The sequence below is a fragment of the Malus sylvestris genome, chromosome 6 (genome assembly GCF_916048215.2).
Source record: "Malus sylvestris chromosome 6, drMalSylv7.2, whole genome shotgun sequence".
NCBI classification, from domain to species: Eukaryota; Viridiplantae; Streptophyta; class Magnoliopsida; order Rosales; family Rosaceae; genus Malus; species Malus sylvestris.
The window spans coordinates 3,302,318-3,312,632 of NC_062265.1; the positions used below are offsets into that span (position 1 = coordinate 3,302,318).

Below are 10,315 nucleotides of genomic sequence, written 5' to 3' on the forward strand. Positions count from 1 at the left end.
TATCATTTTACATTGAAATTTATCAAACGTTTTTACATTGTTTTTCATACTTACAACATTTTTAAAATTACATTTTATCAAACACTCAATTACTTTCTTTTACAGTTGATTATTTCTAAAGCACAACATAAGCAATTTTTTTTTTTAAAAAGTACATCAATCCCTAACTAGCCCCGTAGATTGGTAAATTTGACTTTCCCACTACCCTCACACATTTGGAAGGACCATCCTTACAACTAACTGCCACAACCATGGTACCTTCAATTAATTTCTCTCCACATTTTAGGGTCCATGTGAAAATTATTCTCTGGAAAGAACTTATTTAAAAGCATTTTTATATGACACGTGTCGAAATTTTTAATAAGAATGTTAGTTGTTCATAAGTACTAAAAACGTTTCTTAATTAAAAGAAGTATGTAGCTGATTTTTTATTTTTTGAAAAACCCTTCGAGTTTTTTTCTTAATTGAACAGAACTTTGAACATTTATGTCAAACATTATCAGAAGTGCTTTTGGTGATTTAAAAAAAATTTTAGTTATTTTAAAAACACTTTTAATTATACACATATCATTTAAAAGAAAAACTGAAAGACATTTAAAAGAAGACTAAAAGACATATTCCTGCATTTGTGTCAATCGAAGTCAACATGTGTATAAAAAAATAACTCATAAAAAACAAAACAAAACAAAATATTGCACACATGTCAATCTATTATAAGTGAAGTCAGAATCCATTAGATCCTTACATCTAACTATTAATTTTTTAGACTACTTTGTATCAAATTTTTCGGGCTACTCAGTGGTATTGATACGAACCATAGAAATTAATTGAAAAGTCCGGCTACAATGATTTTTATATTCAGTTTGTATGAGTTTTATGTAAGATCTAACTCTGCAAAGATCCATTAGATCCTTATATGAAGATCTAACTCTAGAGTTTTATGACTGGTATGGACCATGAAAGAAAAATTATTAGAAGGTATAGAAGACTTTAATTTCTAAAAAAAAAATAGCTAAATATTATCCAATGTTGGGTTTAATCTTTATGGTTAAACAAAAAGAAGAATGATGCCGTTTGTGGAAATTAATTGAAGTTCATCATCATAATGGTGATGATCATGACTCTTTGGTGATTGAAAAAACAAACAAAGACTCAAGGTGGAGAAAATTAGAGACAATTATTCTAAACCCTAGGCTGTGGAAATTAGTGTTCAATCATAAACAAACCAAAGGGTTTGTTGGTCTTAGGGTTTATAAAAAGGAGCACAAACAAACCAAAGTTTTCTGTTCAAAGACTCTGTTTACGTGTGGGGGTTGGAAAAAGTTTTACAAACATGAGTTGTTGAAGTCTTGAAGAGGGGCATATGCACACGTTAAAGTTCATATACACTCAAATTTTCTTTTTTTGGCTTTCTTTTTCCTTTCTCCTTTCTCCTCTAAAGAAAAGGCATCACAGTACTTTTATATATGGTTATACAAAATACCACAAATCCGTGTAAAATTTAATTGAACAAATATTAAATAAATATTACTACTTAATTACCTTTTTTTTTTCAAAAATAAAGAAGGAATCAAGTGATTAGAAAGAAAAAATGTGTCAAACTTTATTTACTGGTTCATCTTTGTCTTGCTTTCTTACCCTAGCTTACCCTAGCTTGTAGTGGTACCCTACCCCCACGTCCACAAAAGAAACAAACACCTTCCCTTGTTTCTCTTTCTATAGAGCCCCCCTTAAGTGTCATTTTCTCACATATACTTCACACAAACCATTCACTTCATACCTTGTCATTTCTCTCTCTCCCTCTCCCTCTCCCTCTCCCTCTCTCATCTCAATCTGAAAGCTCTCTGCAACTACCCCCACACACAAATTGATCAAACCCCATCTACACAAAATACCCAGAAATCTCTCCAACACCTGAAAATCTCTAACCCTAATCAGATCACCAAGGAAGCTATCTAGCTAGCTCACACAATACATATATACAAACACACAGAGTTATTTCCCAGCACAAGGAAGAAGAAAGTGCTCATAAATATACAGGAGGGAATTGTAAAGTAGCTAGATATATCTGTATAGGGTTTAGGAGAAGGAGATTAAGAGAGGGAGGTGGGTTGATGGAGTTGTTCCCTGCACAACCGGACTTATCTCTACAAATTAGCCCTCCAAACAGCAAACCCTCGTCCTCCTCCTCATCAACTAGTTGGAGGAGAAGCAGTCATCAACGTCATCAGGAGGGGGTGGATTTGGGGTTTTGGAGGAGAGCCTTGGACTCCCGAAACTCCACCTCTGACGAGCTTTCGAATACCAATCATCGTCCTCAACACTACAATAATATTACAGCCAGTACTAGCTGTAATGGTGTTAATGGCAATCTTTTCCATCCCTTTCAGTTTCAGCAAAGCCACTACTTTCCCCAAGTTCCCCAAACAGATGTGCAACAAGAATTACAGCAATCGGATGAGCTGCTTGGGTTTTTGAGACCCATTAGAGGAATTCCACTCTACCAAAACCCTCCTCCTCCTCCCCCTAATAATTTCTTCCCATTTTCTTCTTCACAAAAGCCAGTTAATTTCGACAATAATTCCGCAACCTCCACCTCTACAATTACTAGTTCAACCCCACTATTTCAGGCAGCTGCTCATCATCATCAAGGTCATCATGGCGGTCTTCTAAGATCCCGGATTTTCTCTCGCTTTCCGGCCAAACGGAGCATAAGAGCCCCTCGGATGCGTTGGACTACTACTCTTCACGCCCGCTTTGTTCACGCTGTTGAGCTTTTGGGTGGCCATGAAAGTCAGTACTGAGCACTCACTCACTCACTCGCTTCTAATTCTTTTCATTTTCTTGCTTCTTTTGTTTTTGTGTTAAATTAATAATGTTCTGCTAATTTATTGATGAAGTTGGTTTTTATTTAATTATGATTAGGGGCTACACCAAAGTCAGTTCTTGAGCTTATGGATGTCAAAGATCTCACATTGGCACATGTTAAATCTCACTTACAGGTAGCAGCCTATCTTTAATTCTTTTTTTTATGCGTCTTCTTCTTCTTCTTCTACTTGTATTGGTAGTTTTGTGCAATAGATAGCTTAGGAACACCTTTGACTGCATTTGTGTAAATAGCTAGCTAGCCATGCAGGTTTGGCTTTTGTTCTAGCTTCCATCTTTAATTAATTTAGTTCTTGAAATTTTGTACTACGTTTAATTAACTTGAAGATTGCAGTTCTCTCTCTCTCTCTCTCTCTCTCTCTCTCTCCGAGTTTAAGATTTTTACAAACTTCATTAGTTAGTTAATATTATACATTAGGAAGGTTCTATCTATGTGTTAATTTTATATAAGTGTGTGTGACAAACTCCAATGGCATTGTTTCTGTGCAGTGCAGAAGAGACTGTTTTTCTTTCTACTTGCGATAGATTATCTATAGATAGATTAGATCTGATGGCTCTGCTTCTTCTTCTTCTGCAAGCTCATAATGAACAGCTTTTTGCTTGGAAGAATGAACCATCCATCCCAAGTTAGTGAGATAAATAATCAATGCTTTCTCTCTCTCTCTTCTCTCTGGCCTCTCTCCTCTGTAGAGGAGATGAAAAAAAGGAAAGAGAGAGTATGCTACTGACTACTGAGATGTGAGATGCATGCATCGATTTCAGAAATTGAGTAAGACAAAGCCCAAGGAATTCAAAAATAAGTCATCGTAGCTTATATAGTATAGCCAAGCCGATCCTGACAAGCTCAAAACACTCCATCCATCAATCTATCTTTTGTATTTATTTAGGAAATTGTTATTGTGGTTCTAAAAATTTCATTTTACACTTCAAACTTTCTATAATCAGAAGAAAAAAAATACATTTATAAAAAGTGTAGAATGAGATTTTTAAAGTACTAATAACAGTTTCTTATATATATATATATATATATATATATATATATAATATTTATTAAACAAATATATATAAAGAAAAAGAAACAAATAAACAAGTACACAAACATCATCATTTCTCAATGATATCTTCATCAGATCAGATCCATAGGTTCCATTCTAACCACACCTTGTCCTGCATCTCTAACCATAGTTATTTAACCGACATATTCATGTGCATTATGCGTACATACATAGACAGACATACATTCATACATGAACAATGGAATCTTGCAACATCATCCATATAATTATTTCTGTATGTATTTGTACTGTTTTTTTTCAGTTGGTCAAATTACGTCCCAAATTACAAGTGTAATGATGTATTACCTATGCTAACATAAATGATTATTTATTTATTAATATTTATTCCAAATATTGCAGATGTACAGGACGGTGAAAACCACCGATAAAGCAGCGGCCTCTTCAGGTTAATAGTTAACGTCTCTACTTTTTCTAGAAAATAAATTGTGGTATATTTGTTTTATTTTAAGGGGTTCTTAATATTAATTAATTTTATTATTTTGTGGTACAGGACAAAGTGATGTATATGAAAATGCTTCATCTGGGGACACCACTGAAGACATAATGTATGAACTTCAGAACCCAAGAAGGTCTTGTGAGCAGCTACCATCAGCTCAGCACGGATCAAGATCGACTACTGTTCAAGATAATAAGGAGTACTACGGCCTCTGGAGCAATTCTTCAAGGTAACACACTAATTAAACGCTACTTAAATTGCATATTAGTATTGATTTTTTGCACAGAGACCAACAAAAGGGAGTTGCATGTCCTTCTTCTCTAATTTTATTTACTTTACTATTTGGTGTTTGATGATGAATTCATTTCTAGCCTTTGGTTTGAGTCGGTGAAAGAAGAATTAAGGGATAATACAAAAACATTGCTGCAAATATTTCAATGTATATATATGTTTGTTGTTGTCTAGGTTGCCTTGTGTAACTGTTTAAACATCAATTAAATATGCGTGCATGGCGCTCATACTTGCATGCAAGAAATCACAAAAAGAATAAGTAATGATGATGATTTCATTTTTGTCAGTCTCAGTGCAGCACAGAGATATCCTAGAAAATTGACTGAAACTCCATATCTAAGATCATGATAGGGTAATTATAACCTCTTTCATCAAGTGGGCTGTGGGTACATGGTGAAAAGAAAGTAAAAAGAAACGCACCCACACTCGAGTGATCTTGACCCAAAGAAACCTCTAGCCAAGGCTCCAAATTTCTCCAAGATTTGGGACTCTCATTTGACTATCAAAAATCGATGGAGATATCTCTTTCCCTTGGATTTTGTGGGGCTTGAATATAGAGCTATGTATACGTATGTATATATATATAGAGAGAGAGGGAGACATACATATACATGCATATATGATCAAAAGGGGCCTACACTTTAGAAAACTTAGGGCCAAAGTTAAAACCCTAGTAGAAATCTTTGTGCCAAAGCTGTAAGCCCTTCGAAAGTTTCTTGTAGTCCGTGAATTGTTAGCTACATTCATTCATTTGAATAGTGAATGGATGTCACGTGGGAGTTCAACTTTATTTCAATCAGCACAAATGTAAGACTCCAAATGTAAAGATTAAAGTGCGAGCGGAGAGAGAGAAAGATGTATATAAATAAGACACCAGTAAAAGATTGCTTTCTTTTTTCTCAGTTTGCTTTTTCATATGCATGCATGGTTTCCACTGAAAGATAATATTCTCTCAATCTGTTGGTTTGCAGCAGAGAAGCTTGGTTGCATGCAAACCCAAAGGATTCTGCACCTGCAAATATTATACCATCTCTCGATGATCAGGAGGTACCAATTCAATACTTTTTGAATTTATGTACTTTATTTCCAAACTGTGTATATTAAGATTTACCTTGCAATATTTTACGCTTTTCATGTATATATCACTGATATATATGTATATAAATGTCATGTCATTGATCAATGAACAAAATTAAAGGTAATTGTGTTTCCATCTTTTTCCACCAAGTCGTGCACATTACACATTTAGAGGATAAAAGGGATAATATATACCCTTTTCAAAAGCTGGTTCCCTTAAAAATTGAAGGGTTAATTCTGTCATATTTCACATGTCCTTGTGATATGCAAAACCTTGTTCATTATTCTCAGTATATATATTTTCCATGTAAATCTTCCACTAGTGAAAAAAGGGAAATATATAAATAAGTAAAAGGTGAAGCCTTTTTCTCCCATTTATTTTATATAATTTACAGCAAACCCCTCATTCATTCCAATATTTATTAACTCCTAGCCCTAGACCGAAAACCTAACCCATTTGACGCACAAGCCCCATAGGTTGACCATGCATGAAATTGGAGACTAGCTATTGTCACGAGATGAATTATATATATAGCAAAATACATAGTCAAAAGCTATCACATGAAGTTTCCAACAAATATATATATGATAATTGATGAAAATGTAAAGAGCTATATAGCTATAGAGAGAATAATGTTTTGGGAGTTGCTCAGTTTGTGCAGGCTTTCTACTTTCTACTGTACTCTTTCAAAGTTTCTCTTTCCTTTGATAAATTAGTGTTCAATTATTCCAAGTGGGAGCAGTCAAATGTCCTTTGATTCCCGCCTTCCCAGTTCACACATATCTTTTGTTTGGCTTTTTATTCCTTTTTTTTGTGTATTTATTTATAATTTTGCATAAATCTTTTGTTGCAGAGGGAGGACACGAACATGATAGATCCAAAAGGATTAAGTTATGAGAAAATATCAGATGTAAGCAGCTCCTCAACAAACATTTCAGCTGGAGGGACAAGCTTAACCCCTACGAAACCCAATTTGGAGTTCACTTTGGGCAGGTCACATTGAAATTGAATAGGGATATAATTAAATTAAATTAAACCTAATTCAATTTCTATGTTTTTAAATTCAATTTCTATGTTGTTAAATTCAATATATATAAATATTAAGCCTCTGGTGTGTGGATGAATGGGGGCTGCCATGGGAGAGATAAGAATCGGGTACCGCTCTCAGAAATCAGAGGAAAAGAAACAAAAGAAAAGGAAAAGTAAAAGGAGAGTTAAAGAAAGACAAGGAGACAAGAAAGACAGAAAAGAAAGCAATAAAAGGAGAGAGGGTGGAAAAAAAGCATGTCCTTCCTATCAATCTCTGAGATCCTAATCAATTATATTATTCGTACGTAAATGTAATCAATGAAAAACTAATTGGTTTTTGTATGTTTATGCACTGATCAGAGAGAGAGAGAGAGAGAGAGAGAGCGCTTTAACCAAAAGTATGAGGTGATCCTTGGTAATTGCAATGGAGCATTTTACATTTAAAAGAGCAACCCCAAGCCAATAAGCCTTTCCGTGTTGCAAGGGTCAGGAAAAGAACGTTTAGCGTGCGCAGTCATACCCTTGCTTTGCTAAGAGGTTGTTTTCACGACTCGAACTCGTGACATTTTGGTCACAAATGAGGATTTTACATTTATGTATGAAGTATATTTTGTTTTTAAAATTTTACCAAAGTGTTGGGTTCGAATTGAGCCGCACTATCATTTACCAAAAAAGAAAGAAAGAAATAAAGCAGTGCTATCACATGCTTTACACTTTACGGACAAAGGGAAACAAATAATGAGAATACAAAGTTATACAAAAAATTTCTTTTTGGTCAAAAACTTCATACTAAAATTTGTGAGGCAAAGATAAACATCTACTACATGTTGTAGAATTGTGTTCTTTATTAGCTTCAACTGGACCTAAAGGCAAGTCTCAATCAATGGACTTGCAACTTTCTTTACTCATTAACCTCCTCCTGTGTTCCTGTGAGTATGAGATGATGCCAAATTCTTCAACCTTCTTTGGTTGCTCTAGGCCAAGATTTATTCTCATGAGGGTTCCAGTTATTTCAAATTATCTGCTCCTTGTTTCGTATTTCAACTGAGGAAGATCTGCAACGGGTGCTAAAATTGTAGTCTTGTTATTGTGGTAGCATTGGTTGATAAGGTCTTACCAATTCGGGATGTCCCCTATAATATTAGAACTATAATTGTCCATGAAGAGTTTTCATATTTTGGAAATGTAGCATTATAGTCAATACAAGAAAAAACATCTTTTTCAATCTAAGCAATTAAGCTATCACTCAGTCACTGATCTCACATTTTGTTGCAGAGTTAGACTGACATGGCAGTTAGGGCATTCCTCTTCAACTCAATTTGTCTCAGATTCAAATCCCTCCCCAAGTGTAAATTAAGTAGTAGTATCGCTTGTGTGTGTGTGTGTGTATAATCATGCGCAAAAATGACTTTTCCACTTAGCAGTTGAAATTGGGCAACCGGTAAAAGCAAAGTCAATGTAATAAGTAAATACACATGATTAAATGATAAATGCACCCTTTTCTCCACTATTTTCTTCGCAACACTAATAATTTCATGCAATTGAAAAAAAATCACTGATCGAATATATGGCCCAAGTTGATCTACAAATGCTAGATTTATGCGAAAATTTTGAGAAAGACGAAGTAGTTTTTGTTTATCAAAAGCTACTAACAAAAACATGACAAACAAATAAGCAATTCAGCATTTAACTCATTAAGCGATCATCTAATTTCCCAACTTGCTCATTGATGACATAAACAAAGCCCTCCGGACGATAATGATGATGGTACATCTTTGTTGTAGCATTACGTCGTGACCTCCCTCCATTTATGTATGTCTCATCCATTTTAAGAACCTCAATATATATGATGTTTGAAATAAAAAGAAGATGCTTGATCAACCAAAATATCAAACCTTCTATTCCTCATATAGCGTAGTTGTTGCTTATGCTTTGACTAAATTCATTGCCTCACACTCTCTTGATATTTCTTTTGTAATGTTTGTGCCAATTGCGACTCCTAAGACCGATCTCTCCAAAAATATGTAAAACACAAACACAAAAAGTTTGTATTTGTAACAATGATGTGCTTCACTTACAGTATCATTGTGGCGATCATCTGTAACCATTTCAATACATTCACAATAGATAAGAACATGGAGATCAAACTAAGCATTCTACCATAATGTGAGTTTTAACGTGTATCACTAGCACATTTTAGACTAGTTTCATGATTTAAGCCTCATTCAATTGGTAGTAAATCATTTTCCAAAGACATCGCAAGCTCTTCTTAGAGTTACCCTCTAAATGTATCATGACATACACTTACGTGATACTCCAACAATATTAACTACATTATTAGTCAAAGAGGAAAAAGTGAAATTTCTGCATATTATCTTTGATATGACAACAAGATCTAGTCAAAGTTGATGTGCAAAACAATGAACAAAAAAAGACACAAGGTTGATCTCAAGCTAAATACTTAACCTGTTAGTGAGCCATTGATCTCTTATATTGTGTTGAGGCACGGGCTCTTAATAATATTCGTGGCGAAAAATGTCATCTCCATTAAATCAGTTGTAATGGGTAAATATTAAAGTCAATACAATAAGCAATTACACATGATAAATTGATAGATGAACCCTTTCTTTCTCCACCATTGTCTTTGCAAGGCTAATAATCCCATGCAATTTAGAAAGAAAAACAAAGTGTTGAAAAATAACTTGAGCAAGACAAAGTAGCTTCTATTTGTCTAACACTACAAACGAATCATTTGGACTCAAACATGACAAACAAATAATCAACTCAGTATATAACTCACCATAGCGATCATCTAATTCCGCAAGTTGCTCATCAATGACATAAACAAAGCGCTCCACTCGGAAATGATGATCGTTGTTGTGACCTCCCTTCAATTTGACATATCTCATCCATTTTAGGAACATCGATATGTCCCTTTAGGATTTGGGTTGGTATATGTCAAGTCTATGCAACTTATATAATCTGCAGTACACGTATCATTTTTTTATTGGGTGAAAAATAATGTACCCCACAATATATGTACAAGTAATGAATAAAAGGGGATGCCTGATGAAGTATATGGGGAAGTCACTCCCAATGCCCTCACTTAAGGCGTAGCTTTTGAGAGCAAGACACAAGAAAATAGATAAGGAAGTTGTGGTTGAATTATTGTCTATTAAGCAATGATTTTTTTTTTAATTTTCTTTTAAAGAATTAATGTTTTTGTGTCAATGATTCTTATTCTAGAATACGAGGGTCCTACACAAAAAGTACATAGTCTCTAGGGCGGCCATATATCGTATCGTTTTTTGCTACAATAAAACGGAAGTTCTTCAAAAATTCTAGGAAGATGCTCTTATATATGATCATTTTAGTGGATTTTCGTAAACTCATACACAAGGTCATCATTTTAGTTAGAAACTTCTATATATATAGTCCTCTACTATTGAAGGATCCCTCAGGGACAACTTGTGAGACTCACTCAACTATTTTCTATGATCTAAACTATCTAAATTTTAA

The 10,315-nt window shown here is 34.3% G+C and overlaps 1 protein-coding gene and 1 long non-coding RNA gene across 3 annotated transcripts; one reads left to right on the top strand and one right to left on the bottom strand.

The window, feature by feature from the left end:
* The first annotated feature begins 1,744 nt into the window (after nt 1–1,744).
* Nucleotides 1,745–6,874, top strand: LOC126626884 (probable transcription factor KAN2). Of its 2 annotated transcripts, none has more exons than XM_050296280.1 (6): nt 1,745–2,793; nt 2,926–3,002; nt 4,302–4,347; nt 4,453–4,627; nt 5,664–5,736; nt 6,621–6,874. In XM_050296280.1, exons 1-6 carry the CDS (start codon nt 2,115–2,117, stop codon nt 6,768–6,770), a joined length of 1,200 nt encoding a protein of 399 aa, XP_050152237.1. In that variant the 5' UTR covers nt 1,745–2,114; the 3' UTR covers nt 6,771–6,874. The 2 variants fall into 2 exon arrangements, with proteins under 2 accessions (XP_050152237.1, XP_050152236.1); XM_050296279.1 differs by having other exon boundaries at nt 1,746–2,793; nt 5,661–5,736.
* A 1,490-nt stretch (nt 6,875–8,364) lies between these two features.
* Nucleotides 8,365–9,872, bottom strand: LOC126626886 (uncharacterized). The gene is made up of 2 exons (XR_007624800.1): nt 9,597–9,872; nt 8,365–8,894 (listed from the first exon to the last, which is right to left on the bottom strand). It is a non-coding gene; the product is annotated as an uncharacterized LOC126626886 (long non-coding RNA).
* Between the last annotated feature and the right edge of the window lie 443 nt (nt 9,873–10,315).

Excerpts from the sequence above, each read along its gene's own strand:
- LOC126626884 (XM_050296279.1), top strand. The coding sequence starts at position 2,115 with ATGGAGTTGTTCCCTGCACAACCGGACTTATCTCTACAAATTAGCCCT. Across the intron at positions 2,794-2,925 it reads GCTTTTGGGTGGCCATGAAA|GGGCTACACCAAAGTCAGTT; the intron begins GTCAGTACTGAG and ends AATTATGATTAG. Across the intron at positions 5,737-6,620 it reads CATCTCTCGATGATCAGGAG|AGGGAGGACACGAACATGAT; the intron begins GTACCAATTCAA and ends CTTTTGTTGCAG.